This window comes from Apostichopus japonicus, chromosome 5, assembly GCF_037975245.1.
Source record: "Apostichopus japonicus isolate 1M-3 chromosome 5, ASM3797524v1, whole genome shotgun sequence".
Taxonomy (NCBI): domain Eukaryota; kingdom Metazoa; phylum Echinodermata; class Holothuroidea; order Aspidochirotida; family Stichopodidae; genus Apostichopus; species Apostichopus japonicus.
The window spans coordinates 22,879,126-22,892,741 of NC_092565.1; the positions used below are offsets into that span (position 1 = coordinate 22,879,126).

General features: G+C 37.9%; 1 protein-coding gene across 1 annotated transcript; it reads right to left on the reverse strand.

Annotated features, from left to right (window-relative positions):
• Positions 1-2,433: 2,433 nt before the first annotated feature.
• LOC139968082 (olfactomedin-4-like) lies at positions 2,434-12,914 on the reverse strand. The gene is made up of 6 exons (XM_071972431.1): positions 12,816-12,914; positions 9,303-9,449; positions 8,290-8,535; positions 6,989-7,163; positions 6,112-6,238; positions 2,434-5,208 (listed from the first exon to the last, which is right to left on the reverse strand). The coding sequence occupies exons 1-6, from the start codon at positions 12,891-12,893 to the stop codon at positions 4,563-4,565; spliced, it is 1,419 nt and encodes a 472-aa protein (XP_071828532.1). The 5' UTR covers positions 12,894-12,914; the 3' UTR covers positions 2,434-4,562.
• Between the last annotated feature and the right edge of the window lie 702 nt (positions 12,915-13,616).

Sequence of the window (13,616 nt, forward strand, 5' to 3'; positions counted from 1 at the left end):
AAATGTCTAGCATGATTTGTGTAGTAATTATTGAATATTTTGTGGTTGTCTTCTCTATCTCCCTCTCACCTTTTTCCTTTTTTTTTTTTTTAATTTTTTGTTATTCGTGAAATGTTTAATATGCAAGTAAATGTGAAATGACCCACAGTGAGAGCCGTTTGGCTTCAGATATACAAGTTACATAAAGTTATGCACGTATTTAAGTATAGATCATTATATTTTAAAGAAAGAGATTATGGTAGTGGATATTTTTGTCCTGTATGATTTTCATCAATGGGTATTAGAAATTTCTGTTTTTTATTGAGGTAGATTTTAGTTCTTTGAAATATTTCTCTAACATACAAGATTTGTCCACAACTTGTGTTTCTTTAATTATTAAATGTTTCATGTGCAAGCATTTGTAGAATTCATCTGACCTGTGATTGGTTAATTGCATCTACCAAAGGGAATGAAATTAGCATAATGTACTGTGGTTGGTTCATTGCATCTACCAAAATGATTAATTATCATATCACTGCGATTGGTTGATGGCAATCTACTGTAGGGACTGCAATAATCCTATCAATGTGATTGGTTTATAGTAGGTCCCTTGCACTCTTACAATTTGGAGTAATTCATTGCTGAATTAGAGCATTGCCGACAGCATTGCATCAAGTATGGAGTTTTAAATCTGTCTCGCTTCTGGGCCTATTGGTTTAGATCATGCGTAGTATCTCTTCTCCTTGCGAGGGACTCGTGATACACATTTGATGTACAACATGGTCATGTTCACACAGTAAACAGTCTCGATTCAAGGGGACTGGGGTTGTAGACTGTGTTGGAGAATCTTAGGTGACTTTCCTTAGAAAGTGACTCACCATATAAGAGGAGGCTTCTGATTGGATTAGAGGTTTACCTACTTGCGGAACCCACATGGCCACATGTAGCAAAATCACAAAAAAACAGGTCTGAGAGAATGAATCCGATCGGAGAAGTGAAAGAAGACCATTCATTCAAGTAGGATGTACAACGATACGTCAATTAAATTAACTTGAGGGATTTAAAACCTCACGATTTGACCCATACTCCCAGCATCTGTACCTTGAACGTAATTCACTGAGTGGTGCTGGAATTGGTTAAGATATGTCTTATTTGTTATTATTATGTTATGATTATGCATCACCACGTAGAACACAATAATTCTAGAATGTTTTGGGTATTTTGTTTCATCCTTGTTTTAGAAAACAATTCTCCCTATGGAGTTTCCTTGCATGACATTACTTTTTGTGGGAATTTCCCCCTTTGGCTTCTATCAAGATTTCTTCATATTTCATCCTGCCAGTCCCGTTATGACTGCTCTTTAGGAGTTTTGATTGGCCCGTAACCATCTCCAGGGTATTTGAGAGCCAGCGTGTATGGTGGTTTGTGTTCTATTCATAGCTTTTAACATTTACTGCTGCAGTGCGTGAGAGGGGGGCACGTCTGGTCTGGGGGAATCTTCACACGATAGTAAGGACCACTCGTAGATGCCGCCAGGAGACGAGAAAGTACAATGTCGTAAATATAAGCACAAAAATTTTATATTTTATCAGAAAAAGTACTCCATACATTCTCTACTTTTTTCTTTTCTTTTTTTTCTTCTTTTTTTTTCATTAGGTTTTTCAAAGAAAACAAAAAACATAAATTCTATGTTTTTATTGATAAAGCCAATCAAAACTTGTTTTGTGTGTGTAAAATGCAGTGCAAAGACTTTTTTTTCCTCCTTTTTGTTAACTTTTTTTCTTAAATTCTGAACTAATTTTCTGGGATTTTTTTTTGTAGGTGGGTGACTGTTTTTTTTAAAGAGTGGTCTTGTATATTTTCAAGAATATAAAACAGTGTATAACAGAAGGGGAGTTGGGGTGAGGGGGTGGGAGGGGGAGAGAACTTCTATGTATAGGAACAAAGATTGTTATTTCTCACATTGTAAAACCTTAGAGAAATGTTTCATATATATTATTATTATTATTTTTCTTGGGTTCTAAGTGAAATTGTATGATATTAGTGTACTGTGTACTATTTTGAGCAGTTCGTTTCATATTTTATATCCGTTTGAAGACGAAAAGACAAAAAAAAAAAAAAATTGGCTCACTTCAGTATTTGCATTTCCTTATCTGTTTTTCATAACAAAGAAAAAAAATAAAGGATTTATATTTGAAATTATATAAACAAATTTAATGATATTCTCATCAAATTTACATGAAAAAGCGACAAATGTGACGGGGACTCGTTTTTATTTTTTTCGATATGATTTTTATTTTTTTTTGGTTGTGCACTTTATAACTGTTGACACAAACAAACCCCTTTTTTTTATTGTAAATAGAAAAAATTCTCAAGAAAGGATGTGATCATATATACACAAACAAATCCTATCAAAAAACTGTTGGTTTTATGTTTCCTTACATGTGGTTTTGGTTTTTATTTTGTATTTTTTTTTTGATGCATACAAAAAAAAAGGTTATGATGGTAAACAGTACAAGGAATTATTGTGAAGCTAGATGTATAAACAGTGCCTATGGAGTTTGTTAAGGAGTTTGTTATGGAGTTTGTTAAGGAGTTTGTTATGGAGTTGAAGAAAGTTTCAAATTCGCATGAACAGCCGACAGGGTGGATGTCACATTTAATGTAGCCTTTTGTCGTCATGGAAACATATGTTACACTGATTTATTTCTCATTATCCTTATGACTGAGATTATATTGCAGTTTATAATCCCCAGCAGGGGTACTCTTGATACCTCATTGGATGTAACACCGTCATGATCAAACATTACAGGACCCCCTCCTCCCCCCCCTCTCTGCCACCCCACCCACATATTGTCGTCTTGGCTGACAAATTTCTTACAAAACAAATCCAGTGATCTTTAATATCATGTCATAACATCAGAGTAATTCTAATTAATATTCCTCTCAGCCCCTCTGTTTTCATTTGGCAAAGAATTAATACTTTCTCCATCATTAGTACACTTCTTTTATAATATAATATATTGTGATTATTATTATTGTTTTGAAAATTGTGTGTGAGGAGGAAGTTTTTCTTCTGTTATGTTAAGCAAAGCTGTAACTGTTAAGTTTAATGTCACCTTGACCGATGACAGTAGAGAGATTGTTTTCTCACTTTTAGGGTAGATTCTCATCGGTCAGTGGTTGTGGCTAAATTCCAAGAAGAGAGAGGTTAATGAAACACAATATGATGCAATGATTTTGCTCTCCCCACTAGAATGAATAGAATATGCTGTTTGTTACTATTTGTTGGCACAATCGCATACATATACCAATTTTCCATTCGTACCAACTTTTGTTACGTTTTCATACGCAATAAAGTTGGTAGATATTATTAGCGACGAACGACTTGGAGCGTGAGAGTATGGAATTGTAGAGTTTGTTAACCTTGTTTGCCAGCCACTTTGATTGGTTACACTCATGAATTAACAGCAATGCAATAGGAATCCATAGCAGCGAGTAAATGTTACCTCAAGTGCAACCTCACTTAGTTCTTGTTTCTTATCACGATACAAAGAATTATTCATTCTTGGCATTGATTGATATTCTGCGAAAGAAACTTGTATCAATTGTATTTTTAAAACTCTCTTTCTTCTTAGTAAACCTTTAGTGATGTGCATTTGTTTTATCTGATCACACTTTTAATTTAGCTGAGCAATTAATGTCATGAGAAAATTTAACGGAAAATGAGTAACTTAAACTTAAACACCCCCCCCTCCCACCTTATGAACACAAGGGTGTTTGTTACCAGGGCGCAAATGTACCTAGGTGTATTATGTGTGTTATGTGATTTATAAAATAACAAAAAGTACTTGGGTTTAATATTTTGTAGCTTTGTAGGTTTATTTGTGATTTGGAAAATCCTTTCTCATTTGATTTGTTATTATCTTCATAATTGTCAAATCTTAACCAACTTGATTTATTCCTACTCGTTATGAATATCAGAATATTATTATTATTATTATGATCATGATTATTATTGAATATTGTAAATTTATAAAAGGGAAGGGCACGATATTAAATAAATATAAAAAAAACTCTTGACCTCGACACATTTTTGTGTTTACTTTTTTTTTGGACCTGATTCGATATGGCCTTGTGACTGTGATTCATGTTTCTGCTTAATTTCTGGCCTATTGCTTTGATTTGACCTCTTGACCTGACCTCTAGTCATGGTTAATTTGAATGTGTTGCCTTTTGCTTTTATTCGATTTCATGTGTTAAGGGGGGTATATGTACATATCATTTATCAGGAAAGGAGAATGAAAAGAGTAAGCATTTCTCAATCTACGTCTACGTAGCCTGTACTGGGATACCGTTTATTTTCTACAGAACTCCTTCAAATCCATGCAATTAACTTCATTCATATAAACTTACTAACAAATGGATTACGTTTTAACCTTACTAATAACAAAACATAAAATTTATTTCCCGACGAAAAATCTTCGTTTTTCCAAAGGTAACAGAAAATCATACCGACAATATTGGTGACATCATGTTTTTACTCTTGCTTAATGGCGGGAAAGTAAACGCTGTTAGAATCGTTACCCTTTGAATAGGATTTGATAAACGACCAGATGACCGTTGTCCCAACCATATAACTTCTGATCGTATGGGTTGTAGGAGAGGGCAAACGTGGCCCAGTATTTACTGTCAATCGGGACATACGTGAAGGACTCGATTGATGTCTTTGTGTCGAAGTAGTAATTAATCAGATCGGTATGAGTTCTGAAGCCATTGGTACAGTGTAAGACCTGGCAGATGACGAAACAATTCCCTTGTCTGGATTTGGCGACACTAGTAACCCAAGTGTCGGTAGAAAGTAGAGTGTCGGGGTCCAATTTACTAATGCTAATAACCCCATCTGTGGAGGAGGTAGTGAAAATGACCCACAGACCGCTTTCATCGACAGCGAAGTCGATATCCGAGTAGGCACCTGAGAGGTAAGCGCCCTGGTTCTCCACAATGGTGGTTGGTGGGAGCGGGGACTTCTTGCTGCGCTGCTCGGCTATGTCATATCGGGCAATGTCACGGCTTCTGAGGACGTTATAGTATAGAGAGCCATTGTATGCAACCATTCCGCTTCCTTGTGCGTAATCAGGGAGTGTGATTCCGCGTTCCATGACTCCAAGTTGAAGATCTCTCATAGAGGCGTAGACGTTAACGATATTTTGGTAAAAACTGTATGAACTGTGTTCGAAAGAGGGGGGAAACGGTTAAAAGAGGTCAAAGATTCATGGAGAGAAAATATATCTGTTAGTCAGTAACACAAAAGACATGAAAATGATAATCATATCATGATAATAAGATCATGATGAAACAATTCTTGCTAAAACATGCATTTTTTTTGGGGGGGGGGGGCAATTCTATCAAATAAGGACGAGAGATTCAAACTTAGCTTTTTCTGACAGCTTTCTATTGTCAAAAGCATTATTATTATTATTTTTAAGTTTCATGATCAGTGCGAAAATTTACCAGGGATAAAACAATTATGTCATTGTTCTGGAGGGGTGTGTAGTTATATTCAGGGCAAGTGGAGTCACAGCTGTAACAGATTCTCACGCTCCTATGATAGTTAGCCCCCGACCAGTTCACACCAGGGACCAGGTCACACCCTACCTGTGGTCGACGCGAAATCAGTTCCCCTAAATGGTCATGATAGTTCGCGCACCTAATAAATAATACTGGCTGTTTGTGGTACATACTAAATGAAATTTCTTCAGTATTCTTGTAGAGATTGGTAGTTGGGGATTTGGAGCCTGCACACTGGCAACGAGCCCGTGTTACCACAACCACCCCTGTCAGTCACAAGTAAGCAATGTCACTCAAGCATATTCCCATTTCTCTTCTAATCAGGAAGATGTACATCTGCACACAGCCATACACTTTGTATGATGAATGACATTACTAAAGCCAATATTCCCATAGTGCATGATGAATGCTTTACGACTATACATAAAACCAAACCAGGCACACGGGCCTACATACAGTTTATATATCGTACAGAAGAACGCCCCCAGCACTCTCCCCCCTTCGCCACCTATTCGACGTACCACCATATAACCCCCAAATACAGTATGAGCGTAATCATACCTCAGAGGTAGAACATAAACCTTTTCGGTGTCCTTAATGGGGTCTCTAAACCATGTCCCCTTCAGAGTATCTCTCCACTCCTTCATTGTATACGGCGCGGATACGTTGTCCAGTTTGCTACAAGGGTCTGGAATGAAAAAGAAATATCAAGTGACATCCATTTATGAGTTTTGTGTGACTAATAGATTTCATCTCAAAGGTATAGTATAGTCATTCCATGGCGTAGTGGCGCCGATAGTCGGAGTGGCGTCGATAGTCGAAGTGGCGTCGATAGTCAATGGCGTCGATAGTCGGAGTGGCGTCGATATTCGTAGTGGCGTCGATAGTCGGAGTGGCGTCGATAGTCGGAGTGGCGTCGATAGTCGGAGTGGCGCCCTTAGTCAATGGCGTCGATAGTCGGAGTGGCATCGATAGTCGGAGTCAATAGCGTCGATAGTCGGAGTCAATGGCGTCGATAGTCGGAGTGGCGTCGATATTCAGAGTGGTGTCGATATTCGGAGTGGCGTCGATTGTAGGAATGGCGTCGATAGTCGGAATGACGTCGATAGTCAATGGCGTCGATAGTCGGAGTGGCGCCGATAGTCATTGGTGTCAATAGTCGGAGTGGCGCCCTTAGTCAATGGCGTCGATAGTCGGAGTGGTGTGAATACATTATTCCTTATCCCAAAACAGACCCCTTGCTTGGGGTGTATCCCCCTGACCCCTTCCCGTCAGGCCTTAGAGTTCCAGCAAGCTGATGCAAGTCAAAACTTCTTTTCCATCCTATACCCCCCACATACACATTTTAACTGAACCGAGTTTCCCTCCTCCTGCCTCCATTTCCACCCGGGCCATCCCGCCGCTCTATTAAGTAACTGGTCCTAGCCTAGTTACTCACTGCTGTGCCCTGGCTTATTCCAGTCATAAAAAAATATTGAATCCAATTCTTCTTCATCCGTATGTTTGCAATCTGCCAGGCGTTTCTTCAGCCCTTGGATCTCCGTCAGTAACTGAGCGGTGTCACTCTCATCCCGTCCTGCAAAGTCTTTTAGCGAACCAGTCATATTACGAACCTAAAAATAAAGTCAACGAAAGACGAACTAACATTAAGATTTCATATTTACAAGGAGAAAGGAAGAAACGGTTCATAAACGTAACATGGAAGCAAAGTATAAAAATGTGATATTTATCTGCTTTCTTGAAAAGAACAGAACATTACCTGCTGAGAATAAATTATAACCTTTGACATGATTTCAATAAAATGCCTTCTTATGATTGGTCACCAAATGTGCGAATCACACTGAATATTAAAACTTAGATTGCACTTCATATAATTTTTTCAACGGGGGGGGGGGGAGAAGCAAATTTTAATATATTCATCAACTATCCTACTATATATTCATTGGCTTTCCTACTTCATATTCATTACCTCTCATACCTCTCCTACTATATATTCATTGCCTGTCCTACTTCATATTCATTACCTCTCATACCTCTCCTACTATATATTCATTGCCTCTCCTACTTCATATTCATTACCTCTCATACTTCTCCTACTATATATTCATTACCTCTTCTACTTCATATTCATTACCTCTCATACCTCTCCTACTATATATTCATTGCCTGTCCTACTTCATATTCATTACCTCTCATACCTCTCCTACTATATATTCATTACCTCTCCTACTTCATATTCATTACCTCTCATACTTCTCCTACTATATATTCATTACCTCTTCTACTTCATATTCATTACCTCTCATACCTCTCCTACTATATATTCATTACCTCTCCTACTTCATATTCATTACCTCTCATACCTCTCCTACTATATATTCATTGCCTCTCCTACTTCATATTCATTACCTCTCATACCTCTCCTACTATATATTCATTGCCTCTCCTACTTCATATTCATTACCTCTCATACCTCTCCTACTATATATTCATTGCCTCTCCTACTTCATATTCATTACCTCTCATACTTCTCCTACTATATATTCATTACCTCTTCTACTTCATATTCATTACCTCTCATACCTCGCCTACTATATATTCATTGCATCTCCTACTTCATATTCATTACCTCTCATACCTCTCCTATTATATATTCATTACCTCTTCTACTTCATATTCATTACCTCTCATACCTCTCCTACTGTATATTCATTGCCTCTCCTACTTCATATTCATTACCTCTGCTTCTAGAGCGGCCAATATGTCACGAGATGCGGTTGAATTCTGTTTCAGTAGAATCAGAAGGTTCTCCAGATTATCAATTTCTCTTTGGAATGAATCAAACTCCGGTCTGGCGATCACCAGATTCCCTGCCTCTATGCGTTCCAGTTTATCTAAGACTGACGTCAAATTCTGTGTGAGTGACGTAATCTGTTGATCTTGTGCAATGACTGTTGTGTTGAATTGGTCAATCCGAGACGACAACTGAGAAAGATGAGTGAATAAAATGAAATGATTTAATAAATTAGGAATTTTTATCCATCCTTATATTCTCAAACTCGATATGCGGAATAACAAAGTGATAAGGAAATGGAACGAAAATGAAAAGAAAGATGAAATTGTATATTCTTGCCATTCGTTGAATATATAGTTTTCCGATCTAGAGTTCGTGCTTTCAGAGAACACCGAGGAAATTTTGTTATCGTTTTTTAAGATTTACCTTCATATCTCCCGATGGACAGTAAAATACGAAAGGAATATCTAATAGGTAAACAGGGGGTGTGAGAGGGTAAGATTTATCGAACAGTCTATTTTTGTGAAATAACAAAGAATGATGACAGAAATGATTTAAAATGAATTTCAAGGTCTTGCCAGAGGCGGTGAATAGCGTTGCTACTTTACATATTAATATATAGGGATTGTTGACGAATCAGCTGGTCGGAAAAATATAACAATATCACTTTTGTATTCCTCCTTGTTTCCATCGATATAGGCCTTTATACTAGGAAATAGTATCATTATCGAGTAACCGATCAAATTCTTCAATGCATTTAACTTTGGCCTACATTTTCTCACGTCATATGGCCCGGTTCGTGTTCTACCGTCGGGTTATTCCTGTTAAGTATCCATTTTGAATTTCTAAAAAGAAAAAACTTCTAATTTCCTTCTACCTTCTCTTCTGGAAAGTTGTCCGCTTTTGTAACCATCAATGTTAAATTAAACGAAACAAGAGTTAAAAGTGACAAACTTACATGTTCTGCTATCATTTGTCCTCCATTTTCAACAGTCGAATTACAGGCGATCCTGTTAGCTATCTCGTTCTGACAGATACATAAGGAGGTCCCATTACTGTCCTCTCGAGGATAGTTGACGGTCTCTCTTATAGCCCGTCCTGAATCCTAAAGGAAGCATTCATTTATGAATAATCATCTATTCTACAGAGAGTGGGGCACTTTCCAGTGAATCTCAATAACCATTCTATATATATATATATATATATATATATATATATATATATATATATATATATATATATATATATATATATATATATATATATCTGCAGGGGCGTATCCAGGATTTTCTAACCCGGGGGGGGGGTGCGTAGAGCGCCACCATCAGTTGGCGCGCAGCGTACAGAAAATTTCTGGTTTTGATACCCCCAGATCACCGGAAATGGCACTTCTCGGGCTTGAAACTGACCAACCAGATGTACACTTTTGCCTGAGAACCAAGTATTTCCAAATATCTTTTTTCATCTATAACCTTTTTGAAGATTGTCACCAGTCACACATCATGTACGACCTCATCGCATGTCCTGTGGATCATTGCTTTTGTAGGTCATTCTACGTCGCGGCCTAAAATATCCGTCAGCCCTGCACTTTTCAAGGTTTTACCCATTATTTGTTCAGAATTTGAAAATCACATTTCTCGTGAATAAATTCACTTCAAAACATACCCATAATGTCGCACAAAATTTCATCTATGGACAACCAATATAGAAAAACTCCCTTCAACCCCTAACAGACCGGTCAAAATTGCACGAGTAAAGGGAAGAATGATGAAGAATGTTGTTCAGGGAATTTTCGTTAATTATTGGTGTACAAATATTAAAACCTCTTACAACGGTTACTATAAAACTTCGTTGAAGGAAATATTTCCGAAGTCTATACACATCGACAGTTTTGAGCATGTGCGCAGATCAGTCTTGGATAATGGCCGGGCGCGTGTCTGTTCTCTGACACTATCTAAGCGGAGCGCGACCATGGGTTCGCGCGTAGCATACGATTTTTTGGGCAAATATAACCTCCCAGATCGCCGGAAATAACACTTCCCAGACCTAATGATGCTCCCAAACCCCCTCGAGTGTTAGATTTCATGGCTTAGAAATTTAGTTTGGGGAAATACATGGGCTTCTGCAGAAAAAAAATCAGGGGACAAATAATCCAAGTAGACTTTTATATACGATGGGTCTGGGGTTCTCTCCTAGAAAACAATTATAGACTGCCGCAAATGCGATAATAATACAATAATTCAAAAACAGCCAATTAAGGCTGTTCCAGTGCCACTCGATGTTTGACCCCGACCGACGCCCCCCCCCCCCCCCAGTGGCGGAGCGTCCATACAGTCAGGGGGCGGATGCCCCCCTGACGGAGTAAAATGGGCTACTGGCGCTCTTTTCAGCTCTTTACCACTTTTATTTATTCTAGATTGTCTTTTTTTATTGCGCTCTCATCTGCTTATTGACATTTGTCACATTTTGTTGGTGTAATTTGGCGATGACACCTATTTATTCTTCGTTTATCTGCAAATCAGCCAGGCCCGGAAAGGGTCATTTCCGGAGATCTAGGGAGTAGGCTATCTTTACTCAAAAATTTTCTGTACGCTACGCGCCAACCAGTAGTGGCGCTCCGCTTAGATAGTGTCGAAAGCGCCCCTACAGACCATTCTCGCCCTCCTGACCAATACCCCTAGCTCCGCCACTGCCCCTCCCCCTTTCCCTTCCCGCCCAACCCTGTTCCGTCGTCACCCAAACGAAAGAAAATACCGTACATAAATGAAAAGTAGATCATTAATATGCATTTTGTAAATTAGGTTTGAATATAGTAACATTCAAAGAACAGTTGATCGAAAAATGTACAGTATATTACTCGACTGTATAGTAAGTTTTCTTTTATGGCTGTCAAAAATTGATGAACTTGAAAAAAAAATTAAAAAGGTTTCTTTCTAAACACAAAGAAACCCCTGTAGTCAAATCGAGACTACATGACTGTAGTTCATTAATATGTTTAAAACATGACTGACCCGAATTTACTGAAATCATGTCTCTTCAAAAGTCACTCAATATTACTTAAGTCACTTCATATTACTCCATATCACTCCACATTACTTCATATTACTTCTTAATAGAGCAAAAGACGTAAATTTAGTTTAAAATTCAAATGTGGAAGTTTGGTTTTCAATTATCAAAGTTATAAGCATGACGTCACTCGTCATTCTATGTTCATCATACTGAAAGGTCCCGCGAGCCCCACATCCCCACCCCCCTCCCCTCACCCCAACCCCCATTATTAAGTTCCGGTTGTTGACAATGTAACACTTATATTAAAGGAGAGAAAAAACATTCCTTGCGGTTTCGAACTCTAACCCTCATTCAAGATGTAGGTGATTGCATGTACTTTACTTTGAAGGGGCTAAAACCATCCCATTAACTCCAAGATTTGGATCTCAGTGGGTGGTATGTGATGTCCAAAATGGTAGCTATTCTTCCAAAGCTTTATTTTCCTATTACAATCGTCCTCTTGATTTATCGATGAAATGTGATATATTTAAAAGTATTTGTTTTTAACTTAATGCAGTGTTCTTTTGTATTTATAATTTCTATGAAAGTGAAAGTTTTGGAGAAACATAAATTTCCTCTGTATATGTTTAAATCATTTTAATGTATACAGAGAAACAGTTCAAATTGCCATGTTGACATTATATGCAATCTGCTGTTACAATAGGAATTCACCAAAATTGACAACCAAACCAGACGACCTTCGCAGTATACAAACTGCTATTAGAATGTGGTTTTGAGCTTTACAGGGTGCGGAAAATGTAAAACAACTTTGAAAAGCAACACTCCAGACTCAAATTCGTCAACTTTCTAAACCCAAACACGTTGCCCTATTTATTTCATACATCATTACGATGGGTGATGGATCTTGTTATCTATATACTCTTGCGTGTATCTTTCATCACAACAGACGGTTTTGGATTTTCAGCTTGAAAATATGTATCAGATATAGCACTGATATTCCTATTCAACTGTATAACAATTTCTCGTATATTGTATAATCTCTCAATAATTCACAAACGAATTGCATACAGTCACCTATCGTCAATTCTCCCAAATTTTCACAATATGTATAGTTTGACAAAATACCTATTATTTGAGGGCCTCGTGGAAAGATTAGCTCCGTCTAAACGAGTGACCCTCAAAAAATAAAGTTTTAAGCATAATAAATAATAATAAAATTAGAAACTATATTTAAGTAAAAAGGATCAAACCTGTTAGTCATGTCTGCTCGGAAATATATGATAATTACCCCAGAGTAGGTTAATTAAGTATAGACTATTTTTGGTAGATTGGAGTGAAACTTAATGACGGACGTTACATTAACCTTATTGCGAGATATGATAGCTTAAATCATTAAACATATTTACAGTTTGAAAACTGTGGTGTTGTAACACAGATAGTATAGTAGTAAGAAGTTACTCACCTCAGAAGGGACATAGGAGGAAAATCCACCATCCGCAGTGAGACAAACTATGAAAATATAAAATGTTATTCGTGCCATGGCTGTTTGGTGCTATATGATGAAATCCACCAGTGAGGGTTTACATTTATATGAACGTTGCTAAGCCAGACATGAATAACAGGAAGGAAGTGACATCATTTTCTGATGCCCTGGACTTATTGTTAAGAATATGCGGACACTGACAAAGGTTGGAGGAGATGTTGGTTGGGTTAAATTTTACCACGTTGACGGTGGCGTCAGGATGCTACCCGGTATGTAGCGCCCCCCCCCCTCTCCCCCAAACCCAAATGGCTCCATGCATGTACGGTAATGTTACAAGGCCCAGCCCGCTAAGGTTCCAAAAGGCAAGAAACCCCCCCAAAAAAACAAGGAAGACAGAGTAGAAAGCACTTTGTCAGTTTAATTGTAAAGTACATTATAGCTCATACGCTTCCAGCAAAGCAAAATTACAATAGCAACAAAATTAAATGGGCTTAACTTACTCAAGAAAAAGGCACATCCTCACGCCCTGCAGGCAGCCAGGACAGCTCTGACTAACAGCTACTAGTTCAGTCCTGACCACCAAGGATTTAACAATGGAGCAGCAGTGTAATGGAATGTTGAAGGATGAAGGAGAATTGTTAATAAAATAAGGTGAGCATGGAATAAAGGTTACTGGCATATCTTAGCTAGAATGAAAGGATGGAATGGTTTAAGGAATGTCTGCATGGGTTAGTAACAGAAACAATGTCAAGATCAGCCTAGGGGCGGCGATTTGTTTCG

Coding starts and splice junctions, on each gene's coding strand:
- LOC139968082 (XM_071972431.1), bottom strand. CDS start 12,893: ATGGCACGAATAACATTTTATATTTTCATAGTTTGTCTCACTGCGGAT. Junction 9,450..12,815: donor CCTCCTATGTCCCTTCTGAG/GTGAGTAACTTC, acceptor TGCTTCCTTTAG/GATTCAGGACGGGCTATAAG. Junction 8,536..9,302: donor GACAAATGATAGCAGAACAT/GTAAGTTTGTCA, acceptor CATCTTTCTCAG/TTGTCGTCTCGGATTGACCA.